General features: G+C 37.6%; 1 protein-coding gene across 2 annotated transcripts in view; it reads right to left on the minus strand.

Moving 5' to 3' along the window:
• ADAM9 (ADAM metallopeptidase domain 9) overlaps positions 1-25103 on the minus strand; it is a 148575-nt gene that overhangs the window by 38508 nt on the left and 84964 nt on the right. For both annotated transcript variants that reach the window (XR_009259106.1, XM_058720617.1), the window contains exons 15-16: positions 22343-22448; positions 13384-13567 (exon numbers count right to left, since the gene is read on the minus strand). Coding sequence is in view for 1 of the 2 variants with exons in the window: in XM_058720617.1 (XP_058576600.1) it covers positions 13384-13567; positions 22343-22448 (290 nt within the window). In the remaining variant the exon portion in view is untranslated. The remainder of the gene's footprint in view (positions 1-13383; positions 13568-22342; positions 22449-25103) is intronic.

Here is a 25103-nt window from a genome sequence, read left to right on the forward strand (position 1 = left end):
CCTTACAAGAAATTTTAAAGTGAATTCTTCAAGTTGAAATGAAAGGACACTAATAATATGAAAATATATAAAACCATAAAACTCATGGTGAAGGTAAATATATAGTTAAATTCAGAATACCTAACTACTGGGGCCAACATGGTAGAGAAGTAGGGGAGACTCCCCGTGTCTCTCAAACAAAGAAGTGCAGAAGCCAAAGGACTTTGAACACCAGAGCCTGGGAGGAAAAGAGACTGAATCTACCCGAAGAAAATGGGAGAGCTGGAGAAAAGATAGGTGGGTGACTGCGAACTGGAGGAGATAAAAAAAAAAAAAAAAAAAAAAAGGCCACGTGGGCACAGAGGGGAGAGACAAAGGGAAGAGAAAGAGCGGCTAGGGAAGTGTATGACCATATCTGGACAGGAGAAAGACCTGGGACTGAGACTGAGAGAGATCCGATGTCTAACTACTGGGCTTTCTTCGCACTGGGGCCAGCTCCCTGTTCGCACACCACGGGCCTGGATGCAGTGGTATGTAAGGGGCTCGGTCAGCAGTTGGAGAAAGTGGTTCCCTCCCTGGAGGGTTGTGCAACAGTACAAAGCCTGTCCATGTCTGCCACCCACGGGATCAGTGGCTGGGCCGAGGGCACAGTCTGCAGGAGGAAAAGGCAGCCATCTCCCTGGAGTGCTGTGGGAAAAGACAAAGCCTGCCTGAGTCCACGACCGCGGGGACTAGCGGCGAGGGCGGCAGCTCAGTCCGCAGAAGGCAGTCCTCCCTGAAGTGCTGTGGCACAAAGCCAGCTGGGGCCACATATTGCCACACTGAGAGGCGCTTCCCCACTGCCAGAACGCACGGAAAAGGACTTTGAATCCTAGCTAAGCGCAAGGTCAGGGGAGGTGGCAGAGCAGAAGGACCGCCCAGTCTGCGCCCATGGTTTGGCACAGTGAGGACGACTCAAACTGAGTCCACCGGGTCCAGGTCCATGAAGAATAGACTGGGGGATCACCACTCCCCCCGTTGCCCCCACCACCACCAAGGCGGGGCCTCAGGGATCAGTTCAGGGGCCCATAGTAGAAGTGGGTCCAGACTACACCAAACCACGCCCCTTCGCACGGGGTAACCGTATATACACCAGAGCCTCACAGAGCCTCACAGACCCTGCGGAAAGCTCCTCCGACAAGCGCTGCAGCATTGCCTGGATTAACTCTAGGTCAATTCTGGATGTATAGATATATTCTCCCCGCTCCCCACTTTCTCCTTATCTCTTCCCTCCTCTAGGCTGGTAATTCTGGTTATTGGTCTGTCTAAACACGCATATTTAATCCATTGTCTTGATACATGTTCTACACCTCCTTCTTTACACTCCTTTCTCTCTCTCTCTGGAATAATCAAGCCATATAGTTTCTCTGTCTGGGTAACTTTATCTTCGTTTCATTTTCCCCACTTCCTTCTTTATTTTCCTTTCTCTCTCTCTGGATTAACCCTTTTAGTCTCTCTGCCTAGTCAATGTTTATTTTTTCTCCCCCCTCCCCCATCATTTCTCTCTTTGTATGTGCTCTTCCAGCACTGCCTCCACCCTCTTCTTTACTTGTAGTCAGTGTTTGGGGGTTTTTTGTTTTAGACTTTAATTTTTTGTTTTTATTTGTTTGTGTTATTTGTTTGTGTGTTTTCGTCTCCTGTTTCTCTGTTTTCCTTTACAGGGCTACTCCAAGGAACAAATAAAAGCACACCTGGTGGAGGGTCCAAAATATCACTACGAGTAGGGTAATAAAATAACCAAAGTCACAATAACAGAGAGCAAGTAACACTCTCCAAAAAAACACCCCCTGAAGGGCCAGGTCCTGGACAGTGTATGACCCTCCTTTAATACAGCAGTGCTCGCAGGTCCAGAGCACACAACAAGCTATTAAAACACATGAGGGACAGAAAACTAGCCAAAATGACAAAACGGAAGAATTCTCCTCAAACGAAATTCCAGGAAGTAGAGACAGCTAACGAATTGATCAAAACCGATTTAAGCAATATGACTGAACAAGAATTTAGAATAGTAGTCACAAAAGTAGTTGCTTGGCTTGAAAAGAGCATAGAGGACAGCAGAGAATCTTTTGCTAGAGATATCAAGGCAGTAAAAAATAGTCATGATGAATTAAAAAATGCTATAAATGAGGTGCAAAATAAAATGGAGGGGGCCATAGCACAGATTGAAGAGACAGAAGAGAGAATAGGTGAATTAGAAGATAAAATTATGGAAAAAGAGGAAACAGAAAAAGGCAGATTAAAAAAAAAAAAAATCCAGGAGTACGAGGGGAGAATTAGAGAACTAAGTGATGCAATCAAACGGAAGAATATCTGTATCATAGGAATCCAGAAGAAGAGAGAGAGAAAGGGGCTGAAGGTATACTTGAACAATTCATACTTGAGAACTTCCCTGATCTGGGGAAGGAAACAGGCATTGAAATCCAAGAGGCACAGAGAACTCCCTTCAGGCGTAACTTGAATCAATCTTCTGCATGACATGTCATAGTGAAACAGGCAAAATACAAGGATAAAGAGAAAATTCTGAAAGCAGCTAGGAATAAATGGGCCTTAACATACAAAGGTAGACACATACAGGTAATAGCAGATCTATTTACTGAAACTTGGCAGGCCAGAAAGGAATGGCAGGACATCTTCAATGAGATGAACAAGAAAAATATGCAGCCAAGAATCCTTTACACAGCAAGTCTGTCATTCAGAATAGAAGGAAAGATAAAGGTTTTCCCAAACCAACAAAAACTGAAGGAATTCATCACCACTAAACCAGCCCTACAAGAGATCTTAAGGGGGACTCTGTGAGTGAAATGTTGCAAGGACCACAAAGTACCAGAGACACTACTACAAGCATGAAACTTACAGACATCACAATGACTCTAAACCCATATCTTTCAATAATAACACTGAATGTAAAAGAACTAACTGCTCCAACCAAAAGACATAGGGTATCAGAATGAATAAAAAAAAAAAACAAAAAAACAAAAAAAACCAAGACCCATCTATTTGCTGTCTACAAGAGACTCATTTTAGACCTGAAGACACCTTCAGATTGAAAGTAAGGGGATGGAGAACTATCTATCATGCTACTGGAAGTCAAAAGAAAGTTGGAGTAGCCATACATAAATCAGACAAACTAGACATTAAATTAAAGGCTGTAACAAGAGATGAGAAGGGCATTATATAATAATTACAGGGCCTCTTCATCAGGAAGAGCTAACAATTATAAATGTCTATGCACCGAATTTGGCAGCCCCCAAATATATAAAACAATTAATCACAAACATAACCAACCTTATTGATAAGAATGTGGTAATTGCAGGAGAGTCTAATACTCCACTTACAACAATGGATAGAACATCTAGACGGAGAATAAAGAAAGAAACAAGGGCCCTGAATGATACATGGGATCAGATGGATTTGACAGATATATTTAGAACTCTGCAACCCAAAGCAACAGAATATACTTTCTTCTCAAGTGCACATGGAATATTCTCCAAGATAGATCACATACTGAGTCACAAAACAGCCCTTAATAAGTATAAAAGAATTGAGAACATAGGCACACTTTCAGATCACAATGCCATGAAACTTGAAATCAACCACAGGAAAAAGTCTAGAAACCCCCCAAAAGCATGGAGGTTGAAGAACATCCTACTAAAGAATGAATGGGTCAACCAGGCAATTAGAGAAGAAATTAAAAAATATATGGAAACAAATGAAAATGAAAATACACCAATCCAAATGCTTTGGGATGCAGCGAAGCCAGTCCTGAGAGGAAAATACATTGCAATCTAGGCCTATCTCAAGAAACAAGAAAAATCCCCAATACAAAATCTAACAGCACATCTAAAGGAAATAGAAGCAGAACAGCAAAGACACCCCAAACCCAGCAGAAGAAGAGAAATAATAAAGATCAGAGCAGAAATAAAAAATAATAGAATCTAAAACAAGAGTAGAACAGATCAATGAAACCAAGAGTTGTTTTTTTGAAAAAATAAATAAAATTGATAAACCTTTAGCCAGGCTTCTCAAAAAGAAAACAGAGAGAGGACCCAAGTAGATAAAATCATGAATGAAAATGGAATTATTACAACCAATCCCTCAGAAATACAAGCAATTATCAGGGAATACTATAAAAAAGTATATGCCAACAAACTGGACAACCTGGAAGAAATGGACAAATTCCTAAGCACCCACACACTTCCAAAACTCAAACAGGAAGAAATAGAATATTTGAACAGACCCCTAACTAGTGAAGAAATTGAATCAGTTATTAAAAATCTCCGAACAAATAAGAGTCCTGGACCAGATGGCTTCCCTGGGGAATTCTACCAGACATTTAAAGCAGAAATAACACCTATCCTTCTCAAGCTGTTCCAAAAAATAGAAAGGGAAGGAAAACTTCCAGACTCATTCTATGAAGCCAGCATTACCTTGATTCCCAAACCAGACAGAGCCCCAGCAAAAAAGAGAACTACAGGCCGATATCCCTGATGAGTATGGATGCAAAAATTCTCAACAAGATACTAGCAAATTGAATTCAACAGCAAATAAAAAGAATTATTCACCATGATCAAGTGGGATTCATTCCTGGGATGCAGGGCTGGTTCAACATTCGCAAATCAATCAACGTGATACATCACATTAATAAAAGAAAAGAACCATATGATCCTGTCAATCGATGCAGAAAAAGCATTTGACAAAATTCAGCATCCTTTCTTAATAAAAACCCTCGAGAAAGTCCGGATAGAAGAAACATACTTAAACATCATAAAAGCCATTTATGAAAAGCCCACAGGTACTATCATCCTCAATGGGGAAAAACAGCGCTTTCCCCCTGAGATCAGGAACACGACAGGGATGTACACTCTCACAGCTGTTGTTTAACATAGTGTTGGATGTTCTAGCATCAGCAATCAGACAACAAAAGGAAATCAAAGGCATCAAAATTGGCAAAGATGAAATCAAGCTTTCACTTTTTGCAGATGGCATGATACTCTACATGGGAAACCCCATAGACTCCACCAAAAGTCTGGTAGAACTGATACATGAATTCAGCAAAGTCGCAGGATAGAAAATTAACGTACAGAAATCAGTTGCATTTTTATACACCAATAATGAAGTGACAGAAAGACAAATAAAGAAACTGATCCCATTCACAATTGCACCAAGAATCATAAAATACCTAGGAATAAACCTAACCAAAGATGTAAAAGATCTGTATGCTGAAAACTAAAGAAAGCTTATGAAGGAAATCGAAGAAGATACTAACAAATTCCATGCTCATGGATTGGAAGAATAAATACTGTTAAAATGTCAACACTACCCAAAGCCATCTACGCATTCAATGCAGTCCCAATCAAAATTGCACCAGCATTCTTCTCGAAGCTAGAACAAGCAATCCTAAAATTTGTATGGAACCACAAAAGACCCCGAATAGCCAAAGGAATATTGAAGAAGACGACCAAAGCAGGAGGCATCACAATCCCAGATTTAAGCCTCTACTACAAAGCTGTAATCATCAAGATAGCATGGTACTGGCACAAAAACAGACACTATCATAGACTCCAGAATAGAATAGAGACTCCAGAATTGGACCCATAAATGTATGGCCAACTAATCTTTGACAAAGCAGGAAAGAATATCCAATGGAGAAAAGACAGTCTCTTTTACAAATGGTGCTGGGAGAATTGGACAGCAACATGCAGAAGAATGAAACTAGACCACTTTCTTACACCATACACAAAAATAAACTCAAAATGGATGAAGGACCTAAATGTGAGACAGGAAACCATCAAAACCCTAGAGGAGAAAGCAGGAAAAAACCTCTCTGACCTCAGCCGCAGCAATTTCTTACTCGACACATCTCCAAAGGCAAGGGAATTTAAAGCAAAAATGAACTATTGGGACCTCATGAAGATATAAAAAGCTTTTGCACTGCAAAGGAAACAATCAACAAAACTAAAAGGCAACACAGCGGAATGGGAAAAAAGATATTTGCAAATGACATATCGGATAAAGGGCTAGTATCCAAAATCTATAAAGAACTCACCAAACTCCACACCCAAAAGACAAAAAATCCAGTGAAGAAATAGGCAGGGGACATGAATAGACACTTTTCTAAAGAAGACATCCAGATGGCCAACCAGCACACGAAAAGATGCTCAACGTCACTCCTCATCAGGGAAATACAAATCAAAACCACACTGAGATACCACCTCACACCAGTCAGAGTGGCTAAAATGAACAAATCAGGAGACTATAGATGTTTGGAGAGGATGTGGAGAAACAGGAACCCTCTTACACTGTTGGTGGGAATGCAAACTGGTGCAGCCACTCTGGAAAGCAGTGTGGAGGTTCCTCAAAAAATTAAAAATAGATCTACCCTATGACCCAGCAGTAGCACTGCTAGGAATTGACCCAAGGGATACAGGAGTGCTGATGCTAGGGGCACTTGTACCCCAATGTTTATAGCAGCACTTTCAACAATAGCCAAATTATGGAAAGAGCCTAAATGTCCATCAACTGATGAATGGATAAAGAAATCATGGTTTATATACACAATGGAATACTACATGGCAATGAGAAAGAATGAAATATGCCCTTCTGTAGCAACGTGGATGGAACTGGAGAGTGTCATGCTAAGTGAAATAAGCCATACAGAGAAAGACAGATACCATATGTTTTCACTCTTCTGTGGATTCTGAGAAACTCAACAGAAGACCGGGGGGAGGGAAAGGGGGGGTGTGGAAGTTACAGAGAGGGAAGGCGGCAAACCATAAGAGACTCTTAAATACTGAGAACAATCTGAGGGTTGATGGGGGGTGGGGGGGAGGGGAAAGTGGGTGATGGGCATTGAGGAGGGCACCTGTTGGGATGAGCACTGGGTATTGTATGGAAACCAATTTGACATTAAATTATATATATATATAAAAATGTGATTTAAATAAATAAATAAAGTAAAAAAAAAAAGAATACCTTACTATTTTAATGGTGCTGTGTAAATCACTCTATCTCTAGTAAAAAAAACTTAAATAAAAATAACTAATAACTTATTAATGGATGCACAATATAAAAAGATGCTAAGTATGACACAACAGTTTAAAATATGAGAAGTAAAAGTGTAGTGCTTGTGTATGCAATTGAAGGTAAGTTATTATCAGCTTAAAATAGACTGTTATATCTACAAAATGTTTTATATAAGCCTCACGCTAACCACAAAAGAAGAAACATAGTAGAACACACAAAAGAATTAAAGCATACTCTAAAAATAAATAAATAAATAAATCATGAAAGAAGATAGTAAGAAAGGAAAAAAGGAACAAAAGAACTAAAAACAGTCAACAAACAATGAAATGGCAATGAGTCCTTAGCTATCAATAATTACTTTAAATAGAAATGAACTGGGGCGCCTGGGTGGCGCAGTCGGTTAAGCGTCCGACTTCAGCCAGGTCACGATCTCGCGGTCCGTGAGTTCGAGCCCCGCATCAGGCTCTGGGCTGATGGCTCGGAGCCTGGAGCCTGTTTCCGATTCTGTGTCTCCCTCTCTCTGTGCCCCTCCCCCGTTCATGCTCTGTCTCTCTCTGTCCCAAAAATAAATAAAAAACGTTGAAAAAAAAAAAATTAAAAAAAAAAAAATAAATAGAAATGAACTAAAGTCCCATATCAAAAGACACAAAGTGGCTGAATAGACTTAAAAATATATACATATCCAACAATATGCTGCCTAAAAGAGGCTCACTTATAGTGTTAAGGACACACCGGTTGAAAGTGAAGGGACAGAAAAACATATTCTATGCCAATGGTAACCAAAAGAGCAGGAACGGCTATATTTATATCACATATAATAGACTTAGTCAGAATTGGTTGCAAGAGACAAAGAAGGCCATGAAATGGGGATAAAGGAGACAATTCATCGATGTAATAATTTTAAGTATTTATGTACCTTCCACTGGAGCATTTAAATATTTAAACCAAATAGTGACAAAAGTGAAGAGAGAAACAGACAGCAATACAATACTAGTAGTAGACTTCAATACCCCACTTTCAACATCGGATAGGTCATCCAGACAGAAATTTCTTTTTATTTATTTTGAGAGAGAGCATGCGTGAATACGTGAGCAGCTGGGGAGGGCAGGCAGAGAGGAAGAGAATCCCAAGCAGGCTCCACACTCTCAGTGCACAGCCCAACACAGGGGCTTGATCTCACAAACCGTGAGATCGTGAACTCAGCTAAAATCAAGAGATGAATGCTTAGCCAACTGAGCCACCCAGGTGCCCCCAGACAGAAATTTAATAAGGAAACAGCAGATCTAAAGAACTTTATAGACCAAAATGGATCTAACAGACATAAACAGAACAGCCATGCAACAGCAGCAGAATACATACTCTTCTGAGGCACACACAGAACATTCTACAGGATACAACTTATGTTGGGCCACAAAGCAAGACAACATATTTAAGAAGACTGAAATCATATCTAGTATCTTTTCCAATCACAATGGTTTGAAACTAGAAATTAGTAACAGGAGGAATGTGTAAAATTCACAAAAAATGTGGAAAGTAAACAACACACTCCTGAACGACCAATCCTGTCATTTGCAACAACATGCATGGACCTTGGGGACATTATTCTAAGTGAAGAAAGTCTGACAAAGACAGACAAATACCATATGATCTCACATATATGTGGAGTCTTTAAAAAAAAAGGGGGGGGGGGTGAAGCCTCACTCATAGGAAAAATGGGGAGATGTTGATCCAATAGTACAAATCTCCAGTTAAAAGATGAGTAAGTTCTGGGTATCTAATAGTCAGCCTGATGATTGTAGTTAACAATATTATACACTTGAAAGTTACCAAGAAAGTAAATCTTAAATATTGTACCACCAAAAAAAAAAAAAAGAAAAAAAATTATATTTATAGAAGTGTTAACTAACCTTACTGTGGTAGTCATTTCACAATATATACATGTATCAAATCATCACACTGTACACCTTAAACATATAGCATATTAAATGTTAATTATATCTCAATAAGCTGGGGCAAGGGAGGGGCGGGGAGCCAAAAGGGAGAAGCAAAGATCGTAGAAACATTATTTGAGATTTGGGGTTCCAAAGCTCTTTATTTGATTCTTTGGTTTAAATCAATTAATCCTGTTATACTTTAATTCAATATTATCTGAGTTTTTTGTGGGACTTAAGAGTACTGACTACAATCTACATAGTAAAAGTTCATAAATTCAAAAAACATCAAAAGTAGACAGTTTCAGAAACACAAAAGTAAATTCACCAACACATAGAATCTGGGAATATATCTAAAGAAAAATTTAATGTTACCAGTGTGTGCTCCAGGAATGCAAAGATAATTTAATGTTAGGGAATTTATTGATATAACCCAGCACATATCAATAGGTCAAAGGTAAATAATGATTATTTTTTTTAATGTTTTTATTTATTTATTTTTGAGAGAGAGAGACAGCACAAGTTGGGGAACAGCAGAGAGAGGGAAGGACACAGAAAATCCAAAGAAGGCTCCAGGCTCTAAGCTGTCAGCACAGAGCCCGACACAGGGCTCAAACTCACAAACTCCAAGATCATGACCTGAGCTGAAGTCAGACGCTCAACCAACTGAGCCACCCAGGTGTTCCAAATGATTATCTTCATAGTATCTAATATTTTTTAAATATTTAATATTTTAATGTCAAAGAACTACTTATAAAATGTAAAATCTACTGTTTATTTTTATCCTTATTCAATAGGATTAAAAGGATACTGCATTAAGTGAAAAATACCATGTACCCCAAGCGATTAGCCAAAATCATACATAACCTTGAAAGGCTAAACGCATTCCCACTCATGTCAGAGTCAAGACAAAGATGCACACTATCACTATTTACAATTATTCTGGAAGTGCTATCATTGCAATTACACAAGAAAATAAATCCAAACTGTAAATATGAGAAAGGAAACCAACTTTTTATCATTTGCAGATGATGACTTTTACTTAGAAAATTCTAGGATGTGGAGAAACGGGAACCCTCTTGCACTGTTGGTGGGAACGCAAATTGGTGCAGCCGCTCTGGAAAGCAGTGTGGAGGTTCCTCAGAAAATTAAAAATAGACCTACCCTATGACCCAGCAATAGCACTGCTAGGAATTTATCCAAGGGATACAGGAGTACTGATGCATAGGGGCACTGTACCCCAATGTTTATAGCAGCACTCTCAATAGCCAAATTATGGAAAGAGCCTAAATGTCCACCAACTGATGAATGGATAAAGAAATTGTGGTTTATATACACAATGGAGTACTATGTGGGAATGAGAAAGAATGAAATATGGCCCTTTGTAGCAACGTGGATGGAACTGGAGAGTGTGATGCTAAGTGAAATAAGCCATACAGAGAAAGACAGATACCATATGGTTTCACTCTAATGTGGATCCTGAGAAACTTAACAGAAACCCATGGGGGAAGGGAAGGGAAAAAAAAAAAAAGAGGTTAGAGTGGGAGAGAGCCAAAGCATAAGAGACTGTTAAAAACTGAGAACAAACTGAGGGTTGATGGGGGGTGGGAGGGAGGGGAGGGTGGGTAATGGGTATTGAGGAGGGCACCTTTTGGGATGAGCACTGGGTGTTGTATGGAAACCAATTTGACAATAAATTTCATATATTAAAAAAAAAAAAAAAAGAAGTCAAAGGTTTGTAAGAGAAAAAAAAAAAAAGAAAATTCTAATATAATTGACAATAGAAATAGGTAAACACTAAGTATATGCCTGGTAACAAAATAAACATATACAAATGAAATTTTTTCTGAATATCAATAATACCCAGTCAAAAATACAAACAAAATAGCTTCTCTTGTCAGTAAAAACCAATTAGAAATTGAAATATAACAAAACAGAAAATATAACAGGAGAAAATGGGCCTATTCATAATAACAATAAAAATCTATCCAATAATAAAATTAACAAAAAACATAAATACCTTTATTAGTAAATCTTTAAAAGAAGACCCCTCAAAAATGGACACACATACCATGTTCTACTTTGAGAAGACTCAATAATGTAATGATGTCACTTTTCCCCATTATAAGTTTATAAATTTAATGTCATCCCAACCAAAATTCCAAAGCATTTTTTAGTTTTTTAGATTTTAATTTTTTTTGCACCTCAACAAACATTATCTCAAGTTCATCTGGAATTACAAGCGAATAAAAATAGCCAAGAGAACTAGGAAAAAAGAATGGGAGGGTATTTGCATGACCAGATAAGAAAAATACATTATAAAACCAATAAAAACTAAATCAAGGCAGTACTGACACATGAGTAGTTAGACCTATCAATGGGCATGAAGAGGGAAAAAACAAAAATTAAGCCCTAGAATATATAAAAATTTAATCGGTAATTTAAATAAAATTTCAAATTAAAGGAAAGAGATTATAAATGAGGTTAAGGCAAATGATAAGCCATTCTGAAAAAAAATGGCATTAGAACTCAGCATACAGTAATGAATAAATGATAAAAGAGAAAAAAAGAATGCCAACCTCATACTATATACACTCAACATTCCCCTGGATTAAAGAGGCATTAAATAAAAAACAAAATCTACTACAAAATACAAGAGAATAATGATGTGATATACTGATAAAAGTCTTATAAAACATGTAAGTAAAGTTAGAAACCATAAAGGAAGAGAATAACAGCTTTAAATACATAAAAATGCAAACACAGCAAAAAAAAAACACTAAAAACAAAAGAAAGAAGACGCAAGAAGTGAGCTGGGCAAAAACATCATATATGTATATTTATATATTATATTTGTTACATATGATGTAAATTAATTAAGGTTCTTTAAAATCAATAAGAAATCAAATTCAAAATCAATAAGAAAATAGGCCAATTTTTAAGTGTATAAAGAACATCAACATGGCAAATCACAGAAGAAGGAATAAACATATAGAGACAAAAAAATTCAACATCACTAATAATTAAGAAGAAAGTAAAATAAAAAGGAAACCACCAACGAAAGCTTGAAAATGATAGCTAATCTTGACTATGGTGTGAAGAATTAAAACATTTCCCACTAAAAACTGGTTGGAAAATAAACTATTAAAGCTTTTTCTAAAGAGAATCAGGCACGGGCACCTGGGTGGCTCAGTTGGTTAAGCGTCCAACTCCTGATTTCGACTCAGGTCATGATCTCACGGTTCATGAGTTGGAGCCCAGCACTGGGCTCCATGTGCTGATAGCATGGCGCCTGGTCGGGATTCTCTTTCTCCCTCTCTCTTTGCTCCTCACCCACTCATGCTGCTCTCTCTCTCTCTCTCTCAAAATAAATAAATAAACTTAAAAAAGTAAAAGAGAATTCATGCAAAACTCTAAAACCTTAAAAAGTATGCACACCCCATTATAGTAGTTTCACCTCAGGAAACAATCATAATATTCTGAAATTTTTATTTATAAAGCCATTTACCTCAGCATTGTTTATAGTAACTGCAGCAATCGAGTTTTTATAGTGGCAACAACAGTCACAAAAATATAAGGGTCTTTTTGTAGGAAAGGAGGAACAGAACTGGAACTGAAAACTCAGTACACAATGACGGAGGTAACTAGCAAGTCCACCCGTCTTTTTTATGTGTCACCTTATCAGTCACTTGTGTTCTCTCTCTCTTCCCCCTCCTCTACTCTCCTTTAAATTGGTTTCTTCAATTTGCCCAACACTCCTGCTCCCCCATATCTTTTGTATATGACTGAAGTTTGCCATAACCATTCTAGCCCTGCTCTTGCTTCATAGCATCGCTGAAGAATTCTTACAGTTTCTGCCCTATTCTTAATAGTATTTCTTAATTATATATTCCCCCCCAAAAGGAATTTGTCCTAGCTCATCTTATCATATAGAAACCAATGGTAGTGAGTCAGGAGCTGGCTGACTCTTGACTCATATCTGATCCAAACAGCAGTGATCAGGGTAGCAGAGAGCATGGGGGGACAAGCATTATGACATTTCTGGTACTACACATTCTAGTCTAGTCTAGAGACACACAATCATACACACACACACACACACACACACACACACTCACAATCCTGGCAATCACCTAAATGTCCCAATAATAGCAGACTGCTAATAAATTATAGCACCATTGATAATGGAAAGAAATATGCACAGCAACACAGACTAGTGGTTATAATATATGACTGCCAGTGAAATCTGGGTAGTAGAATAACAGCCATTCTTAATTTTGTATTTTCCAAAATCTCTACCAAAAAAACATTAGATTTCTTTTATAAATAAGAAAAGAATAACCACTTACTTTGTATAATGCTTTTTTTATTTTTTTAATTTTAAATTATAAATAGAAAACATTCTGATTACCTTTCCATCATCACATCTTGTACCCTCGTTCACCATCCCAGGATCTGGAACATCCGATCCTAGCTGGAAATCCACACCCCAACATTTGGTGCCTCTACTGGGAGTCTGAATTATAGCAGGCACAATTCCAAATACAGGCATGTCTTGTACATTCTCACACTGAAGCTTTCCACACAAAGCATTCCTGTAAGATAGAGAAATAATGCAAACATAAAATGCACCCACTGTAGATACAAAATAAAAATAAAAATTATATATTTGGACACATAAAGTTTTTTGTTGTTTTTTTTTTACTTAAAGAAAGTTTACTGATAGTTAGCTGAAGGGAGTCTCAACAGAGAAAGCATATAAGAGCAAAGGCACCTAAGCAGGTCTCTTCAAATATGGCAGAGATAACTGGATGCTAGGATGAAATCAGTAGGTGTACCAGGTGGTGTTCCTGCTCCTTCTCTCCCCACCCCTACTCTCTCTTTACTAGCAGTTTAGGGCTCAAACACGTCTAACTAAAGAGTTGTTTATAAATATAATTTTATAAATGCTTTTCCATAGAAAATAATAGAACTATACCAAAATTCAGTTGTGACTTCTTACAGAGTTGCCATAAGGAGAAAATTAGATTCTGTACTATAAAATAATTAAGAAAGGACTCCACCCTTCATGGCTTGGGCTAAGCTAACTCTTAGTTACTTAATTTAAGACTCAATTCATTAACTCATTAATTCACTAATTCAATTCACTGATTCAATATTACAACTCTATGAAGGGTTATCTGACTACAATTCCTATTACCAAGGCTGTGTTAGCTAAATGCCCTTCCTATACCCTTCCATAACACACTAAATACCACTAATATCAACTCTTAAGATGCTATATTGAAATTTTCTACCTGATTGCCTTGTGATCCAAGAATCTACCCTATACTAGAATCTCCTTTATGTTATCACTGCCAAGTCATTATAGGATATTGTTTTCCTCTAATTCACCAATTCCTCTAATTAATCACCCCCTAAAAATTCCCAGTCTAGCTTTCATAAAACTATTTTATTTCTTGAGCTAAAATTTATATCCTTATAACTTTTCCTCATTGGTCCCAGACCTTCCACATGAGATCACACAGCTAATAGCAAATGTCTTTTCCTTCTTCCACATGGCAGCTATTTTAGGACAATTATCACATAGTTCCTAAATACTTATTCACCAGAGCAATATCTTATAATCATTTCTCATGGAACAAGGAAGCTCCCCTCTAAATATGTTCCAGGTTCTCTCATTGCCTCTTGAAGCACAGTGCTCAGAGCAGGGCATGAAATTTCAGTTACAGCCTGATAAGCAAATAACATAACAGAGCTCACATTTCCTATATTCTAGATACTGTACTACTATTAGGCCCATGATTACAGTAGCTTTTATGGTAACTACATTACATTATAGATGCCCTTGAACTGATCACTAGCTAAAATTCCTATTTACTTTTTGCATATATTGTTAAGTCTCCTCTTTCCTCCATCCTGCACTTAAGGGTTAGTAATTTTGTCTCATTTACATTTATTCTTATGTCACCATTTATTCCCTAGTTAACCTGAATAAAGTGTTTAAACTTTCTGAGCTTCAGTTCCTTCATCTGAAAAACAAGAGATAAATAATAATGTCTATCTCACATAGTTGGTTGAAATTAGATATGAAAACCTCTAAAACATGGGGCGCCTGGGTGGCTCAGTCAGTTGAGAGTCTGACTCTTGATTTCAGCTCAAATAATGATCCCAGGGTTGTGGGATCAAGCCCCACGTCAGGCTCCATGCTGAGCCTGTAACCTACTTGGGATTCTCTGTCTCTCTCCCTCCATTTCTCTCACCCACCCTCTCTCTCTCTCTCTCTAAAATAAAGAATAATTTTTTTAAAAAAGAAAACCTCCAGAACAAAGTGTAGCATAAAGCAGACCTTAGTTAACATCTGTTGGACCTACCAAAATTCAAGCTGCGATGATATACTCAGTGTTTCATGTGTAGTCTTGGTGACATGTTAAAAAGTAAAAGGAAAATACTCTTAATGTATAAAAAGCCATAGGACACCTAGGTGGCTTAGTTGGTTAAGTCCCTGAATTCAGCTCAAGTCATGATCTTACAGTTCATGAGTTCAACCCCCACATGAGGCTCTCTACTGTCAGCATGGAGCCTGCTTTTTATTCTCCATCTCCCTCTCTCTCTGCCCCTCCCCTGCTCACTCACTCTCAAAAATAAAAATAATTTTTTTAAAAAATTAAATATATATATATAAAGCTGTTAAAAATCAGTAAGAAAAAAACCCACTTCCACAGAAAAAATTAGCAAAGATACAAAAAAGGCAATTCACAAAATAAGGAATACAAACAGCCAACAAAGCTAAGAGGTGTTCATGGTTATATTATAAAAGAAAATTCTATCACAAGCCTCAATAGAATAATTGCTTCAGGCAAGGATCATCAATGCATATTAAAACTGTGAAGCAAAACATTGGTGGGAGCAAGTTCCAGGCTCAGCATGGAGCCTGACATGGGGGTTGGGGGTTTGACCACTAATAAAAAGACAACCCAGAATTATGTGCCTCCTTGACATCATGTGCCTCTTACGAAGTATTCTTCCCTAAAATGTTTAACCTGAATCTAATTACGACTTTAGATTTAACTTCTGATTTATAGAAAATTTAGGGATAGAGACACATATAAAGCAACATTGAGAAGAAACTATCAAACAAATCCAGATCACGGGCCATACTAAAAGAACTGGCCCAGTTATTTCCCTCAGATCACTGTCGTCAAAAAGAAAAAAAAATTTATGAAGAAGACTACATATTTTATATTAAAAGTGACATAAGTGGCATGACAACTAAATGTGATGCATGATCCTTGACGGAATCCTGATGTGGCAAAAAAACAGCTATGAAACACAACTTGAGGACAGTTGGAGAAACTTTAATATTGACCAGGTATTACATGATATTAGGAAATTATTAATTTTGGTAGGTATGACATTGGTCTTGTGAATGGCCTTATCTGTCAGAGATGAATACTAAAGAATTTAGGAATGAAGTATCATAATGCCTAGAATTTATTTAAAAGTGGTTCAGACAGACAAGTCTAGACAAAGAAAATATGATAGAATGCCAACAATGTTTTTAATCTAGAATATATGGGTTTCATAATACTTCTACTCCTTCTGTATATTTGAAATACTCCTTCTACTCCTCTGTATTCCTTCTGCTCCTCTGTATATTTGAAATTTTTTGTTTAAAAAGTTTTTTAAAAGATGACACCATCTATGTACTGAAAGAGAAGAGAGCTCTTTCGGTGAAATGCAACAATACAATCTGCACAACAGTGTCTGCAGTATGCACAACAGGAAGCGGGGAGGGGGGAGGAATAAGACTGTACTGGCAGAAAGACACTGCAAAGACATACCAAAAGCTAACAGAAATAGGTACCTGGGGGTAGGGTGGGAAGAGAGAAAAAGAGTAAGAGTGGAAGCCACATTTTTCTAGATCTCTTTAAACATCTTTTGAACAACAACAAAAAATCTTAAATAATTATTTACAAATTCATTTAAAATAAAAATGAGGGGCGCCTGGGTGGCTCAGGCATTTAAGCATCTGACTCTTGATTTCGGCTCAGGTCATGATCTCACAGTTCATGGGATCAAGCCCTGTGTCAGGCTCTGAGTTCAAAGTGTAGAGCCTACTTGGGATTCTGTCTCTTTTCCCTCTCTCTTTGCCCCTCCCCCGACTTATGTGTGCTCACACTTTCTCCCTCTCTCAAAATAAATAAACATTTTTTTAAAATGGGGGCACCTGGGTGGCTCAGTGGGTTAAGCATCCAACTCTTGATTTTGGCTCAGGTCACGATCTCTGGGTCGTGGGACTTGAGCCCCACATCAGGCTCTGCACTGAGTGTGGAGACTGCTTAAGATCACTTGCTCTCTCTCTCTCTCTCTCTCTCTCTCTCTCTCTCTCTCTCTCTCTCCCCCCCGCCAACCCTCTGCTCCTGTCCCCCATTCACGCTCTCTCTCTCTAAAATTAAAAAAAAAACAAAAACAAAAAACAAAAAAAGAAACATCTATTTGATATAACAAATTGGAAAAGTCCAGCTAACCCTAGAACATTACATGTTTGAATTGCACAGGTCCACTTAACACACGGATTTTTTACAGTGCAGTCCTGCAAATGTATTTTCTCTTCCTTATGATTTTCTTAATAACATTGTCTCTAGCTTACTTTATTGTAAGAACACAGCATATAATACATATAACATTCAATCAACTATTTTTTTGTTATTGGTAAGGCTTCTGACCAATAGGCTATTGTAATTAAGTTTTAGGGGAGTCAAAAGTTATAAGTGAATTTGTGACTATGTGGGAAGTCAGCATCTCTAACCCCCATGTTGTTCAAAGGTCAACTATAATTTTTGGGGCGCCTGGGTGGCTCAGTTGGTTAAGCGTCTGACTTCGGCTCAGGTCACGATCTCACGGTCCGTGAGTTCGAGTCCCGCGTCGGGCTCTGGGCTGATGGCTCAGAGCCCGGAGCCTGTTTCCGATTCTGCGTCTCCCTCTCTCTCTGCCCCTCCCCCGTTCATGCTCTGTCTCTCTCTGTCTCAAAAATAAAATAAACGTTAAAAAAATTAAAAAAAAAAAAAAAGGTCAACTATAAATTTTTAAGATAACACTCTGGCATTGGTGAGGCAGTAGGGAAAGCATAAATCAGTTAAATGTTTTGAAGATCAATTTGGAACTATCTATGAGGAGCCTTAAAACTTATCCATATTTTTTGAGAAAAGCTATTAAGGAAACAATCAGAGAAATAAACAAATACTTCAGCTGTATATATCACAACCTTATTTAAAATAGCAAACTACGGGGTGCCTGGATGGCTCAGTCGGTTAAGCGTCCGACTGTGACTCAGGTTATGATCTCACAGTTCATGAGTTCAAACCCTGCATCAGGCTCTGTGTTTGCAGCTCAGACCCTGGAGCCTGCTTCAGATTCTGTGTCTCCCTCTCTCTCGGCCCCTCTCCCACTTGCACTCTGTCCTCACTCTTTCAAATATAAACGTTAAAAAATATAATAATAAAGTAAAATAAAATAGCAAACTACTAGAAACAACTTGAATTCCTAAAATAAGGAAATGATTAAAAGAAGCTGAATACATCCTATAAACTCTCTTAATATAGTGGAAAGTAAACTGAATTTATAAAATAGTATAAATCATACTTTGCAATTTTGTTTATGCATACAGATGCGGGGTTCTGAGTACACATATGTATGTGTACATACATGTATGATGCACAAATGTATGCTTATGAATGTATATACACACATACAAAAAGGAAATACAACAAAAATGTGAGGGAGTATCTCTGGATGGCAGGACCACAGGGTTCACTTCCTTTAGATTCTTCTAGATTTTATACATTTTCTGTGATGAGGATGATTACAAAGCAGTGATGACAATGATGAGTCTTGCAACGAATCGGGTATTCTTCTTAGTACTAGCATCCATCAACACATTTGGTCTTCAAAACAACTGGAAATAGGTACCATTATTATCCTCATTTTATAGAAAAATGAGGCACAGAAGAAAAAGAAAAGGAAAGCAACTTGTCCAAAGTCTCAGAGATCTTAAGCAGTTGAAGCAGTATTCAAACCCAAAGAGTCTGACTTCAGATATGCATTCCTAATGGCTATATTAATGCTATATTACTATTATAAAATGTTTTTCAAATCAGCTACCCAGTAATTTATACATTTCCTAAGTGTAGTTTCTATAATTTCATTAAGATACTCATAAGATCATGGAAACAGAACCAGGCTAAAGACAAAGATCAGACACGTCTAGCAAGCTCTCTCCAGGTCTGCATTAATCCACTTACCCCAAAGTTTCACCTCAGTTCATTTAATCAGTTACACTAATTATCCACCCATCAGCTGTATCATCTGTTCCTACATTCATTCAACAAATATTTAATAGGTACTTATCATGTGCCAAATATTACACTAAACACATAAGATAAAACGTGTCACTGCACTTTAGTTTACCAATGAAGGGTGATCACCAAACAGTCACATAAACAAATGAAACTGCAACAAATGCTAAACAAGAATATTGCAAAGATAAAGAAGAAAATTTGGTAATAATTAAAGGGCCAATTCGTCAAGGAGACATAACAACCTAAATGTGGATGCACCTAATAACATAAGAATTTACTGATTCAAAAGACACACAGCAAAAAAATGTATAGAACTAAAAAAGAGAAACAGACAACTTTATAATCATAGCTGGAGATTTTAACCCACTTCTCTCAGAAATTAAAGGACAAGGGGGTGCCTGGGTGGCTCAGTCGGTTGAGCATCCGGCTTTGGCTCAGGTCATGATCTCACAGTTTGTGAGTTCAAGCCCCACATCGGGCTCTATGCTAACAGCTCAGAACCTGGAGCCTGTTTCAGATTTTGTGTCTCCCTCTCTCTCTGCTCCTCCCCTGCTTATGCTCTGTCTCTCTCTCTCAAAAATAAACATTAAAAAAAAAATTTTTTTTTTAAATTGAAGGACAAACCTAAAACACACACATGCAACACAAAGATATAGGAAGCTTGAATAAGACTGTCAACATTTATAGAATAACACAACCCAATAACTATAGAATGCACTTTTTTTCCAATTGTACATGGACATTCACCAAAAGAGACCACATGCTGGGCAATAACTCACATCTCAATAAACTGCAAAGAACTAAAGTTATACAGAGTATGTTCTCATTGGAATTAAACTAGAAATCAAAAACATAACCAGAATACTCCCAAATATCTAGAAATTAAGCAACACACTTTTAATAACTCAGGAGTCACAGGAGAAATCACAATATAAATTTTTAAAAATTAATGATATGAACAATAAGGAAAACACATCAAATTCAACAACAAAAAAAACATCCAATTTCTTAAGCAGTTCGTCCTTCATTCAACATTCAAGTTCCTACTTTTCTCATTTTAATTTAGACAAATTATGGTAACCAAGATGGGTCCAGTCTCCCCAAAATGCAGGACAGACCCTCCTGTGTCTTTTCTAAACACCAGAAAAGAATCATAAAATTCTATGCCTAGAACTGGTTTTGTATTTATTCTTCTTTTTACCTGGAAAATTATCCTCTATCTTATTTGAAGATATTGTCATTTTTATTTTATTTGAGAGACAGAGCGTGTGCAAGTGGGGGAGAGATGTTGAGGGAGAGAATCTTAAGCAGGCTCCACACACAGCACAGAGCCCAACATGGGACTAGATCCCACGACTCTGGGCTCATGACTGAGCCACCGAGGTGCCCCACATCATATCATTTTTAAATGATTGTTCTTACTAGGACAGTGGTTTGGGCATAAACCAAAATAATTTAGAATTTAAATACACTAAAAATGTATGAATAATAATAGTATGACTTCCCCAGAAAAAGTGCTATGTAAACAGAAGAGAACTTATATCTACAACTACTTTTGAAACTATATAAGATGAATATCAAAAGTTACATTCATATCTCCTTTTGGGGCGCCTGGGTGGCGCAGTCGGTTAAGCGTCCGACTTCAGCCAGGTCACGATCTCGCGGTCCGTGAGTTCGAGCCCCGCGTCAGGCTCTGGGCTGATGGCTCGGCTCGGAGCCTGGAGCCTGTTTCTGATTCTGTGTCTCCCTCTCTCTCTGCCCCTCCCCCGTTCATGCTCTGTCTCTCTCTGTCCCAAAAATAAATAAAAAAAAAAAAAAAAACGTTGAAAAAAAAAAAAAAGTTACATTCATATCTCCTTTTGAAACACTTTCTTGTTTTTCTTATCTTCCTTCCATCTACTCTGTTTTATATATGAAGAAATGATTAGAACAAAATAAATTGGCTAACATTAAGGGGGAAAAGGACACAGCAGTAAGAACACCTTACAAGAGGGCTCTCTGGCTCTGTTAAGAAAGGTGAGGAAGTCTTTAAAACTGAGATCTGGAGGAGCTGAAGGCATGCCAGGCAGAAGGAATAGTGTGTGCAAAGGCCCTGTGGCAGAAGGCCACATGTAAGCCAGCATACGTGGTGTCTCCAGTATTTAATGGCTGAGTAGAGAAAGATGAGCCTACAAATAAACACACTAAAGGAGCAACCAGAAACACAGAAAAGAATACTAGAAGAACATCCCACACAAAAGCGAAGGAAAGAGGTTTCTTCAAGGAAAAAACAGTCAACATACTTGAATGACACCAAAAGGTCAAGTAGCATGAAGACCTAACAATGTCTGATGGATTTAGCGACATGGAGATTGACTGCTGTTATTTCTTCTTAGCAAACATTGTTTCCGTACAGTTACTTAGACTAACTGGCAAAGTAGGAGCAAAGAGAAGAGATGCTCAGTAATATAGAATAATTCCAATTATACAAAATATCAGTGTGTGTATGTACAGTGCATAGAAACAAAAAAGAGGAAGAAACACAATGCAATTAGTAGATATATATGGACTGATATTATGGATGACTTTTTTTTTATTTGTAATTCTTTAATAATTATTAACTTTTACAATAAGCAAATGTAGAAACAAAAAAAAGGTTTTAATTTGTCACTTTAAAATTATATAGAGCAAGAAGAAAATAACAACATCCAGAATGAATTTTGCAGGTATCTACACCTTAATCAGTGCCATCTTTTAATGAAAAAAAGAAGAGGAAGAGTGTTTATTTGAGGTTCTTATTGTAGAATAAGGAAAAACAAAGATTCTAAAATCCATTAGACTTTAGACAGTTAACATCTAAAGGGATGAATTATTTTACTAGTTCTTTTCAGAGTCTCGCTGAAGTCTTATGTTCTAAAACTTGAAAAGTTAATTTGAAAAGTTCAGTATTTAAGGGAGAGAAAGCCAGCAGTTGCAAGATGACGGGTCTTAAAATCATTCACATTCCTTTATAACCTCACCTCCACTTACCCAGTGGCACACTTCTTGTACTCATTGCCAGAGAAACCACAATTGCCAAATCTGTCACCTTTAGAATTCACATCAATGAAACAATCTCTTGGGGCAGCCTTGGCTTCTGTAACATTAAAAAAAAAAAAAAAGGTATGGCAATTTAATTCATAAATAAAAGTATATTCCCTATGACAATCCATACACCTTGATGAACTGCCTCAACACCTTCTAGAAAGTGTCAAGCCTCACAGATAAAACATTTTTGTTCTACTTTTATACTTAACAACAAAATGTAAAAATAAAGCTTACATTGTACCTGAAAGTTAGCCTGGGCTCAAACACTAAGACCCTACAAGAAATATCATTAAAAAGATGAAATTATAAATAAATGAAAAAGCATGCATAGTATGCTAGTGTTCTCAGCATATTCCTTTTCCCCGCTCTCAAATATGTTTCTAATACATCATTAGACTTTAGATCAGGCTGGGAAGGGTTGGTGAAGACATTGCCAGCTATTGTTATTGGGTTTTTAATTTACCATATATAAAATGCTGAATTTAGATGCTCTACTAACAAGAAGGATTGTCAAACAGCCATGACAGCTGACAAAGTGGCAATCCATTTTTGCTTTCTCATATTGTATATATGTATTATCACTTCATGTTCAATTCGCCCACTAATTACACATTCCTAAATAAATTTTATTTGTAAATATTTTTAAGTCAAAATGTCAGTACTTTCTACTGAATAAAGGAATTCACTGGCCTATCTTACGCATCTAATGTTTATATGGTTTCGTTTAAAAGAAAATGGATACGAGGCGAAAGAAGTTGGATCAAGCAACGTGAAAAGGGAACAGAGAATAATACCTGAACACGGCAAACAGCACGTGGCAGGATCCCTAACAGGGCCCTTCTAGGGAACAGAAAGAGCTCTAAAACTTCCAGATAATCTCCAAAGAGAAAAACAACTGATGGTGCCTGGGTGGCTCAGTCAGTTAAGCACCTGACTTTGGCTCAGGTCATGATCTTGCGGTTCACAAGTTCAAGCCCCACGTCAGGCTGTGCTGACAGCTCAGAGCCTGGAGCCTGCTTCAGATTCTGTGTCTCTAATCGCTCCTCGGCCTTTTGGCTAAGATCAAGTGCAGATTCTGTGTCTCCCTCTCTCTCTGCCACTCCTCCACTCTCGCTCTGTATCTCTCTTTCAAAAATAAACAATTAAAAAAAGAGAGAAAAAAACAACTGCAGTTTGTAGTCCTAGACTTTTCCACAGGCCTCTATGAAGGTAATATCTTTGCTATGTAATAGTATTTACCTCATCAAAAGGTATCCACAATTATATTTTTAGACTGCAATAACTTGCCATTTTTACAAAATGTATCAAGAGTTGACAGATCTCTACTACTCTAGCCTATGATCTAGCATAAATACGTCCCATTTAATTTTTAGTTGTCTCTCTTCAATCCCCATCTGACCCACCATAAAGTAAGGTGTACAACAGACAGACACTAGAGACAGCAGGAGTCTGGTCAAAGTCAACATCTCTACCTTCAGAGAAATCCAGCACAGTACTCATGACTGATCTTAACTGAGAAGAAACAAAAATAAAAATAGAAAATTTGGGTCTCCATTCGTTTTCTATCCTTTCTTTTCCTTTCCTTTCCTTTCTCTCCCTCCCTTGCTTTCCTTCCTTTCCTCATTAAATATGTATCAATCCCCTACTAAGTGTCCCATATCCTGGTAAATAATGGATATAGTTTACCAGTACCTCTCTGAAGAGAAACAGAACAGCTCCTATTATTAAGTCTCTGTTTTCTCAAAGACAAGCCTAAATCAACATATGGTGCTCACTTATTTCATTCACTTGAATGCAATGTTCTTGCTGTTCCTACTGACTCAGGACAGAAATGGAAGAAGATGGGAAAACAAGAATCCAGTATGATCCTGGCATAAATACATCACTGCCAATTATCAAACAAAGAAATCTGCCTAGTTGTGCTGAAAGCACCCATTTCCTTGGGAACCTCAATCACTTTAACTTAAGGAAGGAAACATAAGAGGCAATACAACATATACTATCACTGCAGGAATACTGCTAGCATCATTGTGTAATCAAAATAAAGCTGACTAAAAATTAGTAACACGGGGCACCTGGGTGGCTCAGTCAGTTAAGCGTCTGACTTCAGCTCAGGTCATGATCTCACGACTTGTGGGTTCAAGTCCCGCATTGGGCTCTGTGCTGACAGCTCAGAGCCTGGAGCCTGCTTCTGATTCTGTGTCTCCCTCTCTCTCTGCCCCTCCCCCGCTCATGCTCTGTCTCTCTCTCTCTCTCTCTCTCTCTCTCTCTCTCTCTCAAAAATAAATGAACATTAAAAAAAATTTTTTTTTCATTAACAACACAAGAAACAACAGGTGTTGGTGAGGATGTGAAGAAAGGGGAACATTTTTTCATTGTTGGTGGGAGTGCAAACTGGTACAGCCACTCTGGAAAACAGTATGGAGGTTTCTCAAAAAGTTAAAAATAAAACCACCCTACAACCCAGCAAGCACTACTAGGTGTTTATCCAAATACAAAAATACAAATTTTTTAAATACAAAAATACAGATTAAAGGGGTACATGCACCCTGATGTTTATAGCAGCATTATCAACAAGAGCCAAAATATGCAAAGATCCCAAATGTCAATCGACTGATGAGTGGATAAAGAAGATGTGGTGTGTGTGTGTGTATACATATACATATGTGTACATATGTGTACATACGTACATATGTATATACAA

Source organism: Neofelis nebulosa, chromosome 3 (assembly GCF_028018385.1).
Source record: "Neofelis nebulosa isolate mNeoNeb1 chromosome 3, mNeoNeb1.pri, whole genome shotgun sequence".
Lineage (NCBI taxonomy): Eukaryota > Metazoa > Chordata > Mammalia > Carnivora > Felidae > Neofelis > Neofelis nebulosa.